Consider the following 16,555-nt stretch of genomic DNA (forward strand, 5'->3'; position numbering starts at 1 on the left):
ATCATAACTTTGAACAGTTGCTAAACGAACAGTCATTAAGTGAGGACTACCTGTACTTGAAATATTACTATTTCTTCAGATGTTTTTATTGGATTCAAAACCTACTGATTTGTTTACTTGTCCCAGCATTGTCCCTAACATGTTGATGAGTAACATTTGTACACAAATGTACATTTGGAGGTTTGTTGCCACTAGTCCTGATCTCACAAATGCTGTGCATCCACTATTGTACTCTCAGTATTTATAGTCTGTTAGCGAATAGAGTTGTTACAATGCCCTGTACATCCTAACAAGATTATAATCATTTGGTAAACCTGAACATTCCAGTTATTTACTGATGGGACAAATATAACTGTAATGTAATATAAGTTACCACAATTGCTACATGTGGATCTGGGTTTTAAAAATCAAAGTGTGATGCTCAGTATGAAGGTTGCTCTGCACACATGAATACAGAGCATACTTGTTAAGATGTAATGTTTATAAATTTCCTTCCTCAGTGTTTAACAGCAAAATCAATATCTGTCGAAGGACAATCCAATGTTAAGTTGCAAGGAAGAGGATGATCAGTGGGTTATATAAAGCAGCAATATCCTAACATTTTTATAATTTTGAACGAGACCTACATTTTTTATAGTTAGTGATAACAATGCATCATGTACACTGACTATCTCTTTCAAAAAGTTATGTTAATGCACATTGACTGTGTCCTTTTTTCTTGTACAGATTGTTATAATGGAAGTTCAAGGCTTGAAGTCTCTAGCTCCCAGCCGTATTGTTTACTGCACAATGGAAGTAGAAGGAGGAGAGAAACTTCAAACAGACCAAGCTGAAGCTTCAAGACCACAGTAAGTTTTTCAAATGATAGGTTTCCCCACCCCCCTTTTTTTTAATAAGGAGCATCCCTTCAATTGTGGAAAAATTTGCTCCAAATTTGGAGCTAAGTTTATGGAAACAAAAGTTAGCAAAAAAAAAAAAAAAAAAACTCTGTAATAATCAAGCTAATAATTAAGCCTGTGGAAGAATTACAAAGCAGTTGTTGATGGGTTACAAAAGATAATAAAGATGTGGAATAATTTCCAAGGGCATTTCTTTTCCACTTTGAGTCTGCAGAACACTATACCAGCATGACATTTGCTCCCCCAATTAATCCTAACATGTGTTACTGATCAGTGTTGCCCTGATTTCCGCATGTATATGTTAGTATGATTTTAGTCATCATGTAATCAGTTGTATAGGTTATGTAGTAGAGAAATGGAACATTGCTATGGATAATGAATTTGAGGCATTAGTAAAACAGAATGTTTTTGAAGTTACTGATTTACCTCCATCACAAAAGGCCATAGGTTCCAGATGGGTATTTACAAAGAAGCTTTTGCCTGATGAAACTGTTCAGTATAAAGCTAGATTAGTGGCGCAAGGGTATTCACAAGAGCAGTTTGTGAATTACAATCTCACATATGCACCGACAGTTAGGCCTGAGTCATTGCGTGTAATTTTGGCCTTAGCTGCACAAAGAGATATGATTGTTCCTCATTTTGATGTGGACACAGCTTATTTGAATGCTGATCTTCCTGAAACTGTATACATGAAACAAGCACCAGGTTACACATGTGGCAATTCCCAAAAAGTCTATAAGTTGCGTAAAGCACTATATGGATTGAAACAAGCTGGAAGATGTTGGCATCAATGTTTAGATAAAGTTTTGTTGAAAATTGGTTTCAAGAAATCATTAGCTGATCCATGTGTGTATACTAGAGGGACTGGAGAAGATTATACAGTACTTCTTACTTATGTTGATGATTTTTGTCTTGCTACTGGTTCTTTAAATTTTGTAAAAGAATTTGCCAAGCAAATGGAGCAATATTTTAAAATGAAGGATTTAGGTATGTTAAGATACTACCTTGGTATTGAAGTGTATAGAGCTGACAATGGAGAAATCTATCTAAGTCAAAAGAAAAAGATAGAACAGTTATTAACACAAATGGGAATGTCAGAAGCTAAACCTGTAAAAACACCAATGGTTTGTGATTTTCTAAAAGGTGAACAGTGTGAAAAATTGTGTGAAAAACCTGAAGTGTATCATTCTGTAATAGGTTCTATCCTTCACCTGGCACAATGGACACCCTGATTTGTCATATGCTATAGGAGTTTTAAGTCGTAAAGTAGCCAAACCAACAGAGCATGACTGGCAAGGATTAAAAAGAATAATGAGATATTTAAAAGGCACAATAAACCTTTGTCTTAAAATGTCAACTATTGGGCCTAAAAGTCCTATAATCTTTGTTGACAGTTCTTTTGCAGAAGAGGGGGACAGGAAATCTGTAACTGGGTTTATTTGTAAATTTGGTGAATCTACTATTGCTTGGAAAGCAAAGAAACAAACATCAATAACTATTTCAACAGCAGAAGCAGATGGCTGGTGTGGGTCTTCCGGGCTGTGTGGCCGTGTTCTTGAAGTTTTGTTTCCTAACGTTTCGCCAGCACCTGTGACTGGCATCTTCAGAGTGCAGGAGCACAGACAGGAGCAGTTCCCTCTGTGCCCAGAACTGCTCCTGTCTGTGCTCCTGCACTCTGAAGATGCCGGTCACAGAACATTAGGAAACAAAACTTCCAGAACATGGCCACACAGCCCGGCAGACCCACACCAGCCATCGTATGCCGGCCGTGAAAGCCTTCGACAATACAGCAGAAGCAGAATTTGCAGCTTTGTCAGAAACAGTATGTGAGTTAAGATGGTTTCATCAGTTATTCACTGACTTAGATATACATGTATCATTCCCTTATACGGTGTATGAAGATTCTCAAGCTTGTATAGGGTTAGCTAAAACAGAAAACCTAAGAGCTCGTACAAAATATGTAGATGTCAAATATAAAAATGTAAGACAAGCTATTTCAGAAGATTTCATTGATCTTGTGTATTGTGTATATGAATCAAATCTTGCAGATGTGTTCACTAAACCATTATCTATTGTAAAACATGAAGCAATGCTTACTAAACTGGGATTTGAACAAATGTAATTGTTACTGTATTGTTGTAATCATTTTACTGTACTACCCTGTAATGTGTATTGTTGTTTTCCGAAAAGCGATTTGAGAGGGGTGTTAGGATATTCTCATGGGAAGAAAAGCAACTCGCTTATCTGCAAACAATTGTTTTGACTACAGAAGTCAGGCCATCTGCATTTATTTTTCTGGTTTGCACGTATACTGCTATTTACCACCACCTATTGGCGTCTGTATGCTAGTTACCTAAGGGGAGGTGCATAGTGTCAAATTGTGAGTGATTACATGCCTCACTGCTTAGTAGGATTTTAGTCATCATGTAATCAGTTTTATAGGTTATGTAGTAGTAACTAATAACTAAGTAGTGTATCTCTTCTCTGAGAGTGTTTCGGCTAGAGACTTTGTTAAACTTGTGTATTGGATAAGTCTTGGATGCCACATATATGAGAAGAAGTGATTTTTTCTATGTTTTGCATGAAACTTGTATTTTAGGTAGTTTTCATTTTTCTCAATAAACAACCAGTTATGTTTTATAACTTCTGGCTGGATTTCTTCAGAGAACAAGATAAAGACATTGCATTCTTTGAATCTCTCTAACACTGGTGTGTATTTTTGGCGTAGAATGTGGTCATATCTGCACTCTGCCTAACAGTATAGTGTGTCATAGGCAAAATGATTAAATCCTCCAGCATTGCTGCTTTCTCCATCATGTTTTCAACCATGGGAAAAATACCCATCAACCACAGTACAGCAGTAAGAATAAGAAAGGTCTGACTTCAGGACTCTGTTAAGCTTCTCTAGCCTGCGTTGTGAGCCTATCCACCTACATTCTGTTATAGCACATGTTGAATAAAATGCAAAAATAAAGCAAATGGGACTCACAAAGGGAACTGAACAGTTAGAGCACTTCATAGAGGAGAATATATCCAATCTTCTTTCCTTTTTCTATATGAAGCAAAGGACATGGAGGTGGTTGCACTAAGGATGTGCAAACCATTTCATGCGTGGAGCATTCCATGCAGTATTGCATGCTTCCTTTGTACATGGAGCTAGAACATGTGTTTTGGTTTCATGCACAGAGTAGAAAAATGTATGGTTTGGTAGAGCTGTTCTAGAATGACAGTGGGGAAAAGGAAAGCCAGTGGTACTTGGCTCTAGAGAGATAGGGTGGATGCAAATGGTAGGTAGGTGGGCAGGCATGGGGTAGCAGGAAAAGAAGGCATAGGAGAGTTGAGGAAAGGGCCAAGGGAGCCATATGGTTGTACCATACTTGAATTTAAGTGCAATAAGTCTAAGGGTATAAGAGAAAAGAACATGTCAGAAAGATTGTCAGGCAAGCTAGTGCACTGGTCAGGCTCTCCTCTGCACATTGGACTTTTCATGTATGAGAAGGGAATGTCGCAGGAGTTGAACTGACTGTGTTTATTAAGATCAGCTTGAACACCTCTGACTTGAAACAGAAAGGGAAGTTAACATCTTGCAATGCCATGACACCCCATAACGTGGGTAGGTTCAAGTTCTGGTAAACGCCAGACTTCCTCATATACACCAACCTTGCCCTACTTGCCCCCATGAAGTAGTTTGCCATTGCCTGCTTCCTAGGGCTAAGAGAGAGTGACTGGCCCAAGGTCACCCAGCTGGCTTCATGTTGAAGGCAGGACTAGAACTCACAGTCTCCCTGTTTCTACCTGATGCCTTAACCACTACACCAAACTGGCTCTCTACTTGCCCTTTTAAGACCTTCTATATTTGCCTCAGACAAAAGCTGGATCTGCCTAAATGTTCCAGGCTTTTCCTTTGGCTAGAAATGATCTGGCTGAAGTTCCAAAGGTCCAGTATATTTGCAGCATGCGTGAAACAAGACATATTCTTTGCTTCAGGCACATCTCTACCTTTCCATAGTTTTACTACTGTGCTATTTCAGCCTTGTGTAAAATCAGTAAAGCTCAAGAGAGGTCAGCTCCTCATGTGCAAATCCAGTGGACCACTGACAGACTGGTGGCCTGGTTGGCCCAGCTCTTCAAGGAGATAACAGTAGAATGGTGGCAGAAGAGGGCTGATGGGAAAGCAGAGGAAAGTAGGCATGCTCATCAACAGCATCTGCAGGGAGATGAATAAAATTAAGATGGTTATCTTAGCAGCATGAGCAAAACCCTGCCCCTTTTGTGCATGTGTCAAGGTTGCTTGCATGCCAATGAGGCAGATTTTGATCATATTGCTGCAGCAACCATCTTAATTTTTTTTTGACACACGCATACAAACTCTGCATGGATGCCATTGATGCTCCCATCAACTTAGAATGGCCAATAAATGTCCTTTTATTTATATACATTGCTTGTCACCCTACTTTTCCTCCATCATAACACATGACAACGTATAATGGATTTTACATAGCCCAAAGCTGCCCTTGGATTATGTCAGAATAATGGAGGAGAAAATACTACTTGAAAATGGATGCAGCTGACAATAACTTAAGACTCTATCACTCATGGACTAAGGATGAGAGGAAAGCAACATTATGGGGTGAAGGCTGAAAAAAAGATATTGCCATGGCAAATGTATGTTGTGGTTAAACGCAAGTGAGGACATGGCCAACAAATAATATGTTTGCAGCCAAGGTAATAGTAAAAGAAGTGTAAACCATGACATTTGATAATTCAGCTGTATAGCAATTATTCTACAGTGCAACATTGTGGTGTAATCTATTAAAGATGATAGGTTCAAGAAAATTCTGTACGGGTAACATTGGCACCCTTATTTATTTCATTTCATTCAAAGTATGGCTGCATAGAAGCCAAAACAGTGAAACATGTCTTGCTTAGCTGCTCCTTCTATAATTATGTTTTGTTTTTATTCTCTAAAACATAATAAAGTGGAGGACTAACATTATGATTCATCATTTACTTAATAGGCGATATATCTTTGAGGAAAGTAAGTAAAATCTTCTCAATACCCAGTGATTTTATAGACATAGGTATATAACATGTAAAGGGTTTGTCATCGTTTACTTCCAGAAAAGTTTTAGTTTCCGAATCTAATCTACAACCCTGAGATTTTCTGGTGGCCTCCTTCCCAAATACAAATCAAGGTTAGTCAAGGTCAGCTAAGTGCTTCCACCTAGCTAGGTGATAAAGAGAATATTAGTGATCTATTCGACAATGTTTGATAAATTCATTGCTAATATCCTCTAAATCTGTCTGTCTGTCTGTCTGTCATTCAATCAATCATTATGTCTGCATGTTTTCAGTTTAAAAGTATGCTGCCTTGAACTCTTTTTGATCAAGGTTAACAAAAATAGGTATCTCATTGTGGAATTACACTCTTTAGGATTTAAATTTGAACAGCTGACGTGTGATAAAATTAATGATGGTGAAATGAGTGGTTTTCAAGTGTAATATTTTTTGTTTCTTTCCTCCTTCCTTTTGTTGTGTTATTTTATAATGCTGGATTTGCTGGATGAAGGACCTTCGTAAATGTATTCATGCAGTGGAGAGGCGCCTTGCTTAGCTGAGATTCAACTTGTACACAACTTTCCATAATTAGTCCTGACAAAATTTATTGTAGGGCAGCTTTCTTCAACCTAGAGCCCTCCAGATAAGTGGGTTATAATTTGCATAATTATAATCCCCAACTCAGTAAAGTCTTTGCTGAAGATTATGGGACTTGTGGTTGACTTCCTCTTGGATCTCCTTCCAGCTCATTTTTGGAGGATGCATTAAACAAAAGGACTCCAGGAGGGAAATCTCATTCCAAGGCTGGCACACAGGAAGTTAATTAAATGTGCTTCTCATTCATTTGATTGGCCTCTGGGGTGATATACTTTCTTCAAAAGCCTTTCCCTTCTGTTAAAACATCACTCAGAATCTTTTGTAGATCGGTTTTAAGGCAGACTACCCGAGAGTGTCTCCGGCTCTTTAATGTGTGCTGTGAAATGCTGTTTTGAAGATTGTAGTCACAGAATTCCCTGTGGACCAACCATGAAGTTGGCATTCCTTCAAAACAATTATAAAACTCTATTAGGAAGAATTATAAGCATGTAAATATGACAAGGTGTTTTTTCCCCCTTCTCTCTCTCAATGAATTTGTTGTACTTTGAAACCCTTTCATAAATTATAGGTTTTTTGTTTTGTTTTTTTACTATTTCAAAGATGGAACCTGGGACCATTTGCATGAAAAAGTCTCAGATTCATGTTTCTGTGCTTGTTTTCCCATTGAGTGGCAATAATATGTTCAGCAGCCAATTGAAAACAAAAATCCCTACAATATAATTGGAAAACAGTGATGAGGAAAACCGTAAACTGCTAAATGTTTAAAATATTGAAGTGTCTTCTTACAACAATAATTTTTTATTTCGGTCATAGACCATTATAAAACACAGGTCTTCTGAAAACAGATGCAATAGATATCAATACATGGCCATTGGAAGGGAAACTCTAATAAATTACTAATTTAGTAATTGTTGAGTTCATCCAGACTCCTGCAATTTTCAGAAACAGAACAAAACAAACATTCAGATAAAAAACAAATTAGAAAGCATTTAGTACGGCTGTGGAAGACCTTTGAGCTTTATTGTATACATAGAAAAGTTAAAGGCATCTAAGTATTGAATAATGGCATCAGCCCTGGAAGCATTTAAAGGCTTACACAGACCTGAAAGAGTAATATCTCATCTCAAGGAACAAGGAGCTGATTGTGAAAGGGTAGGGAATAGAAGAGAAAGGATTTCAAGCTGTGGTTTGGAAGAATGTCCAGATCCTACATGTATGAGTGTTAGCAACAGCATTCATCTGCATTTTCTGCAGAAGTGGCTTATTGCTTTAGTTTCTTTATTGCTTTATGACAGTGAATAACACATGTTTTAAAGCAGGGTTCATCAACCTTGGCGACTTGAAGATGTGTGGACTTCAGCTTCCAGAATTCCCCAGCCAGCATGGCTGGCTGGGGAATTCTGGGACTTGAAGTCCAAACATCTTCAAGTTGCCAAAGTTGAGGGATCCTGTTTTAAAGAAACCAGAGCTAAGGGAAAGAGGGGGAAGAGCAAGAGAAAGGTAACAAAGAAAAGAGAAGTTGGTGAGAATGAAGTGGTACAGTAGAAAAAAGGAGTGATAAGATGGAAAGAAGGGAAAAAGAAAGGACAGAGATGTAGGGAGAGTTGATCAATAGATCATTTAGCTCAGGGGCAAGTAACTATGGGGTAGGAGGCTGCACCGTAGTGTCCCAATCTGCACGTGGATTGCAGAAGGCATTCTGACAACATAGCAGTTTCACTTAATTTTTTTTTTTCACTTAATTGGAAGGGAGGTTTTAGGTTTTAGCTGGGAATGGGAGTGTTTTGCCATGGTGATGCAACACATACACCCAAAAAATGAAGCAAAAATCAGGCATTTTGCCACTGAAATCTTGTAGCATGAAGTTGGGATGCTGAGGGTCCATGTATGGCTGTAGGTTTGCCTATCCCCGGCATAGCAAAATGGTGGTAAAGTTTATTATTAAACTTAGCCAGTATGTTTGCTACAGTTCCCTAACTACAATTTATTATTTAAATTTCACAGTAAATATGATTAGCTTTCCATGCCACAGCTAAAAATTAAGGTGTTTTTTTTTTAATGTGCAGAACTTTCTTTTGGTCTGAGCCATTGAAGAGAAAGGGGAATACACCTTTGTTGTATTTCCTTCGCTCCTCTTGTTCATCCTTTTGGACTGAAAATATGGTGGAACTGACCAGGGAAGCCATGAGCTGCTACACAGTATGGACAGAAGAAATGATTTTCTTTTCCATACTCCAGAATGTTGCCTGATCTTTTGAAAGATTAGTCTAATAGATATCTGTTAGCTGTTGAAAAGCAACTTTGGACTTCAGTGTGTGTGTGTGTGTGTGTGTGTGTGTGTTTTTCCCTCCTAAAGAGAAGACTTGTTATTAAAGGTTTCATTAGCATTCCCAAATTAAATTAATTCTCAAGTTAAAGTGCCAGATCAGAGCCAGGAGCTGTCAGCATTCTGTCTAGATTTGCAGGCCCTTGCACTGCACAGCTGTAGTTGTAGGATGTCTATAGACAGCATATATTTGCTTTCACTGGGCATCCGTGGTGAATTGGGACCACCTGAGGATGTGGCAACTGGCATTCACAGATGGTTTCCTTACTCACATACACATCGTGCCCACGCATAACAACTGCCTAAGGCTATTGCTTCTGGTGGCGTTAGAGATGGTACAGACGCATGCAGGTTGCGAAACTGTTGATACAAGTAAACTACGAATATCATGACCTATAAGAAAAGAAGTTGACATTTTGAACAGGAATCATGCCTCACAAATCTCTTGCAATCATTTCTAATGCCAGTGAGGATTAATAATGAAAATCTATGGAAGATGATTCTTTTACAAAGAACTTTTTAAAAACAGTGGAGCAATAGCATACAGATAAATGTCCTATTCATTCTGTTTTGCACTACTATTATTGTGTAAGGGGAAGCAAGTCACTACAGGAAAGTAAATGTTGCTATGTCCCAAGAAATGGGAAAAAGCATAATAAACATTTTAAAAGAGACTAGCTTTCTAAAATCAATTAAAAGCATCTAGCCATGTTAACTATATTTAACCTTAACAACTTCAAACCATTGTTTCTTAAATGGTATTATGATTATTATATCGTTAAGATAATATTTTAGGAACTGGACAGAATGCTAAACTGTGAAAAATGTAAACAGAAATAGAAGCATCTGATCTCCTTGTACCACATTAGTTAGACTGGTTCTTTTAAAGACGAAATATAATCTAACGTTACGTCCAGATGCAGACAAATCTCCTTTGCTTGGGTGTGAATCTGATTCAGTACCTCTTTTCAGATGAGACTGGCCATTTTCTGATCAATTTTTTGAACAAAGCAATTAACACCCCCTCCCAGGAATTGAATAAAGATTATACTCCTAGATATATCTAGATGGATTCTTTTAAAATAATAAGATCTTATTTTATGGTAACAACAAAATAAAAAAAAATAGCATAAACTTATCTAACAGGCAAATATATTTCAGAAATATTCTAAAGTAGGCTATTGTTTTGGTAAGGACGCTTCATAGAATAATGCTAGCCAGCCACATTCAGTACCTCTTTTCTTAATGTGTTTGGAACACTTTTATGTCACCCGCCCAGCAGTTTTCTGCTTCCTTAAGATTTCAAAAGGCCACCAGCATATGATAGTGACCTTTCCTCTCAACTCTCGGTTAGGAGAACATTTTCACTGAGGCTGAATTCATGCAGCAATGCATCACTCTGTTGCTTTCAAACAACAGGGTTTCCCTTCTCCTTGAATAGCTAGTCTCTAGCATTTTATTCTCCATTATTATCTCTGTGGTTCTGGGATAAAATAGAGCTTGAGCATAGGAATGCCCACTTGATTTTTAAACTGTTTCAATTTTCCTTTTTGTAAATATTTCATCATGAATATGCAGGCCGCAACATTTGGTAATTACGTAATGAATGTCAGAGTAGGATAATAGAATTGTACAGAATGCTGGAGATGCCTACGTATTTAAAACTTCTGTGTGGTAACGTTTTATAAAATAATTAAGAGAGATTAGATTTAATCTCTCTATCTCTCAAGGTTTTGTTGCTGCTGTTGCTGTTGTTTCATTTAAGAAATATTGGGAAATTTGCATTCATTCACCATATGGAACTTTCCATATTTCCATATGGAATACACAGAGTCTTCTATGCTGTTTTCACTAAGGTAAACATTTAAAATGTGATCCAGTCTTCCTGAATACATGCTCGGTTGTACAAGTTTTTAAGCAGCGAATGGTATTTGTTAGAGGACTCAGTTCATTGTTGCCCATTCATTTATATCACAGTTGAACCAAATTTTTACTATTATGGTCACTGACCAGTGTCACCAATATTAATAATTTGTAGAGATTCGATGCAACAGGTGAGGTAACAGACAGTAGACAAGTTATTGTATTTTTAAAAAATTAAATATCCTGGTACAACCAAACTTAAATCTGCATGCTGATGAGCTCCATGAGATGTTGGGTATTAGCACATATTGCTTGCTGTTATGGATATTAGTCTCTGTAGAAAACACACTGTAGTAAAGCATGAGCAAGAAATGTGACCTCTGCATCTTCCCAAGGGCATAACCTCTTGACATAAAAAGCCCTCTTAACTATGCCCTTGAGAGTAGCTGGGAGTAAAATATTAAAGTATAGTAGTAGAAAAGCTTTTTAACATTTATGGACAATAAGTTGATCAAGGTATCTAGCTGCTTTGAAACTATTCTGCTGATTCCCTAATTCAGCACACTACAATATTCTGCTGCGTTGAGGGTGGTATTCCATATCCAGGGGCCTGCACTAGTCTGCTCAAAAATCAGAATGACCAGATCCTTGGAAGAGAAGCCACAGGGTAACCATTTATCCCTATACCTAAGAGGCTCCAGGTATTCTCAGCCAAGATTAGAGGGCAAATATTTGTGGATGAAAAATTAGCTTTAGCAAAAATGTAAATATGATAAGCCATGCTTGGTTAAATCCACCTCAACGTGAAGTATCACTTTTTGTATACAGTGGACTACCACCTATAGCAGTTGCTCCAAACATTTAAACTGGATAGCCTCGTAAGCTGTAAAATTGGCTTAACCCTATCCAGAAGTTTTGATAGAGTCTTAGTCTCAAGTAACTTTATTGAGGCCGGTTTATATTTGGGTCCTCTGATGTGAGGGAAAAGCAAGGCAGTTGTTATATTCCTTTGGACATTCTGAGAAGCATAAATTATATGGGTGTTGCTTCTTCCTGTAGAACAAAGAACAGCCCCTCTCAAAGATTTAAAAGCAAGTAATTTGCAGTTACTATGTTCATCAGTAGGATGCTCATCAATGCTCCAAATTATTTTTTTTGTTTGTCTTAGTCCTTTTGCAAATATTATGGTCTTAATTTTATTAAAGTTGATTTGCAGCTGGTGATTTCAGCAAAGTAGTCCAATGCCTTTAAAACTATTGGCAGCGGACAGAATTATTTTATCAACTTCTTATAGTAGAATGGCTATATACAGTATATATATTTCTCCACTAACTTTGAAACGATGCTATACTTTGCTTAAATGGTCCACTATGAAATTTATGTAGAAATGAAATAGTAATGGGGCAAAAATGCACCTTTGCTTTATTTCCCTCTTAGCTTGTATTGCTTCTGAGAGGTTTTCTGTAGTACTACATCTTATTGTCAGATTCATACAGTGGTACCTCTAGTTACGAACTTAATCCGTTCCGTGACTCTGGTTGCAACTCGAGTTGGTCTCAAGTTGAGGTAAAGTTTCCCATAAGGTTCAATGTAAATACGGTTAATCCGTTCCGCCCTTCGAATTTGGTCGCACCACAAGGCAAATTTCCCCATAAGGTTCAATGTAAATACAGCTAATCCGCCCTCCGAATTTGGTCGCACCCCGAGGTAAATTTCCCCCATAAGGTTCAATGTAAATACGGCTAAACAGTTCTGAAACATATGCATTTTATTTTTAAACCTCAAAAACCTTCCAAACGCCACAAAACACACCACAAGCCTCACCGAACGTCTCCTTGCTACCGCGATCTCGCCCACAGGAAGCCGCGACCGCGTGGCAGCAGGGCAAATGGCCGCGGATCCGGTTCGTATCTCGAGGCGGAGTTCGCATGTTGAGGTAAATTTTTGGGGCCAGAGCTGGTCGTATCTCAAAAAATTCGTAAGGAAGGGCATTCGTAACTAGAGGTACCACTGTATTTTGAGGTAGTTCATATATGAGAGTATGCAGATCCCAGTCTTTTGAAGAGACATTAAGCTTTAAAGCATTCTTTCTAGAAATGGAATCAAAGTCTTATATGAAAGCTATAAAGGTTACAAATAGGGTTGATTTATGAATGCTGTATATTTTTCCAACAAATATGCAAGACCAAACATTGACCTAAGGTAAAGCATCTGATTCTAAAAATCAGCCTTTTCATTTGCCACTACATTCTCAAAATCTTAAGATTTTTCAGAAAGAATAACTGGCATGAAGCTGGCTGAGCATGCTTAAATGACTGATTGGGCAATAATTATAATTCCTACCTTTCTTAAAGATAGGGGTGATAGCAGCCAGATCCCCATTTTTAGAAATTTAGACAGACTTGTCAATGTAAGTGAAAAGCAGAGCCAATAATGGCAGCCATCAATCTGCATTATTCTTAATCAGTTCAGGAGGTATGCAGTCATAGCCAGATTCCTTTCCAGATGATGGTTTAATTTTGATATCTCTGGTTTTAACTGGTTTGTCTATCTGAAGTTGACACAGGAATCGGATATACAGGGAATCCATGAATCCTGTATAAAGGCCATGAGGAAAAAAAGCCTGCCAAACTGCCACTGGTTGCAGCATTTACTCAAAGTGACTAAGCATTCAGCCACACTGGAGTTAGTCTAAAAACAGTTGCAGAGTAGTTGCCTTTCACTGTTGTTTTCTAATATGCAAGTACAGGCAGATGACTATCTAGCCTCTCTTTGAAGGCCTCTAGCAAAGAAGAACTCATGACTTCACCTGGCAGCCATTCCACTGGCTGACATCTCACATAGTCAGGAACTTCTTCCTGATGTCTAGCTTGAACCTTCTTCCTTGTAGTTGTATCTCTGGTTTTGGTTCTGCCCCCTGGAGCAACAAAGAATAAGTCTACTTGTTCTTTAGTACAGCGATCTAGAATGGCAATATATTGTCCAAATAGAGGTCCACATAGTTACATTTCATATTTTTGGCTTGATAAATTACCAGCTGGGTAACTTTACTAACATTTGGAGGGTACTGCTGGAATTGTAGATATAAGCATTGTAATTTCCCATAAATTATGAAACCTGTGGATAGCTACTTATCAAATCCATTTTTCTCAATCTTGCCATGGGGGGGGGTAATTGTGAGAGCAGGCGTAGTTGGAGGAGATAAAAATTTACTGTAGAGCAGAATTTTAATGCTGTAATTAATGGAGGCCCCGTTTGGTAGAAGTGAATGTTCCAAAGCCCACATGGTAAAAGAGACACTGTTGAGGGATATTGCATGAACTGTCTCCAATGGAAATCTATAGCAGATTTAATTTATACCTCTAGTTGCAATACCCGCTCCCTTCCCAAACTTTTCACAATGTACTTATATATCGTTTATTGGTTTCTTTGACAGCCTATGGTTAGCAAACTCAACAATGTGCAATTAGGACATGGAAACATTTAGCATTGCTATGACTCCCTAAATGTATCTTCTTAATTAGGGGAGTGGAAAGGGAAGTCTACATCCTGTTTCCATCTGAGTTCAAGATTGGCTCATGAAAATAATTTTCTCCAAGGATAAGCTGCTATGTGCTGCACTGATTCTCCAACATATACATATTGGGATTCCCCCCCCCCCTTTGTGCACCTCAACTGTGGATATTTTGTCAAATGAAGTAGTTCCATTTGCTGAACAATGGTCTACAAATGATTTGCTCCATGAAGATCTCCTTCTCCCCTGTTGTAGAGAAGTTCAGAGATAGCATTGAAGAAAATATGCAGGCACCATTAGGAAAGCAGGGATTTAGCCAGGAAATCTGGAGGGTGTGAGAAAGAAATGCAAGATTGCCCTGCCTTGACTCTGTTCAGCATGAGAGGGTGGGAAAGAGAAATGCTGTTAGGCTATCAAGATTCTGTTGTTATAGCCTACAGTATATCAATAAAATGGAGTTCTAGTATATATTTCCTGACCTGTTATATCCTTAAAAGGGCTGACATCAGGCTGCTTCTTCAAAGCTATCTCCCTATTTCTCTACACCTATCTCTAGCCTTGAGCGAAGTTCTCAGTTCTAGTGTTCTGGAGTGTCACTTTCAGTATCTGGACAGATAAGGACATGCTTACGGATTGCTTTTACAGTTAACATTCTCAGTTCTCAATGTTATTCCTTCTACTTGTTTCATTCTGTATGAAAGTAACATTTTGGATTCTTGATCCAACGTAAATCCCACAGTACTACGAAGAAGCTAGAGAATCTTGCTTAACATTGATCCTGATAGTTTGGATTTGTTTTCAATCTTTGCTAAATTAAGTTCTCTCGATTGACACAGTGTTGGCAGATGTCACTAAAATAAAATTACTCACTACAATAAACATTGCAGCTCTTAGATTTGTATTATTGTGGAGAATATAAGCTTCAGGAGATATCCTGGTCCTGGTGCTTAGCTGCTGCAAGAAGGGATATATAGCATCTATCACAATGGTATATACAATCCATCTTCCCTTGAACTCTCAGAGCAGAGTGATACAGATGTTGCATTATGTCGTGCCCCCATGTATATATAAGGTTTTACATGACTTCCAGTCTTGCTCTGGTGAAAGGGGAATTCTCCATTTTTACATAGTGTATAACCTACCTGTGTGGTGTTTTCAGTTACACTGACCACCAGGAAACCCCATGTGACTGGTTTTGTCCTATTTGGACATCAGACATGGATAGCTAGATGGTATTTCCCATAGATGTTATACCCCTAAAATGGATGTTATACCCCAAAGAATAACATCTGGCTACCCATATCTGATGATTCTCAGTATGATAAAACTGGTCACATGGTGCCTCCTGTTGATCAATGTACTGTGAGTGAAAACACCACAGAGGATATACCTCACACAGACATGTTCAAGGTAGCATAATGAAGCAGAAGAAATAGAAATTGACCTTAACAATCCTTGTGGTAAATAGAAGCCAAGAGAATATCCAGTTTACCTCAGCATCATTCTGTATCTGTAAACATTTGCATCATAGAATTTAGCTGTTTAACACAATGGATTCAAGAAAGGCTGATGACATTAGGCCTATCTCAAAACAATAATATTTTGTGACTTGTCACAAAAATAGTGTAGCTTTGTTGAGTTAGATGCCTGTTCAGTTTATGCATTTATCTATTATACTAGGAATATGTAGACTTGCTCTGTTTTGTGTTTGTGTATCCTCCCTCTGTTTCTTTTGGAAGATCACTCTAAATCTTGATTTTAATAGGCTTTTTCCCCTTCTCCATCAAAATTTTTCTTTTCTGTGCATTAGCTGTCTTTTTTCTCATCATCATCTCAGAACCCTGTTAGAATTAAATCTGCAGTGATTGACATGTTGTAATTGCTTCATCCCTTGTGTAAGAGATGGCAGTATTTTGTCGCTAAGGCACCCAACCCTTGCAGCAGAATAAATTCGTATGATAGTTCACAGATGGTTAAGTGCTTTAGGGGGAAAATCAAAACTAGTAACTTGAAAAGTACATGAATGCTTTCTGTGAACAGTTGCAGTGAAACTTTACACATAACAGAACAACACATATGCTAATCCAAAATAGACTTAATTCTGTGTCATACAGGCCAGTCTGGTCAGAGAAGAAGTTTGCTATTCAGATGACTCCATCATGAGCCAAATTTTATGAAATTGATACTATTTGATTATTACTATCTATAAGGAGATTGCAAATTATGGAAAACAAGTTGTAGCCATAGTATTTACATACAAATTATGTATTCAAAAGCTTTTCATATGTTAAGGTAATT

At 37.9% G+C, this 16,555-nt stretch overlaps 1 protein-coding gene across 8 annotated transcripts in view; it reads left to right on the forward strand.

Annotated features, from left to right (window-relative positions):
- The window catches only part of CADPS2 (calcium dependent secretion activator 2), a 335,958-nt gene that overhangs the window by 114,965 nt on the left and 204,438 nt on the right, over positions 1 to 16,555 (forward strand). For all 8 annotated transcript variants that reach the window (XM_088141678.1, XM_025164784.2, XM_088141679.1 and 5 more), the window contains exon 6: positions 727 to 848. In XM_088141678.1, coding sequence (XP_087997804.1) covers positions 727 to 848 — 122 coding nt within the window. The remainder of the gene's footprint in view (positions 1 to 726; positions 849 to 16,555) is intronic.

Source organism: Python bivittatus, unplaced genomic scaffold (genome assembly GCF_059951505.1).
Source record: "Python bivittatus isolate LINGU-HERP-01145 unplaced genomic scaffold, Pbiv_v1 ctg000330_np1212, whole genome shotgun sequence".
Lineage (NCBI taxonomy): Eukaryota > Metazoa > Chordata > Lepidosauria > Squamata > Pythonidae > Python > Python bivittatus.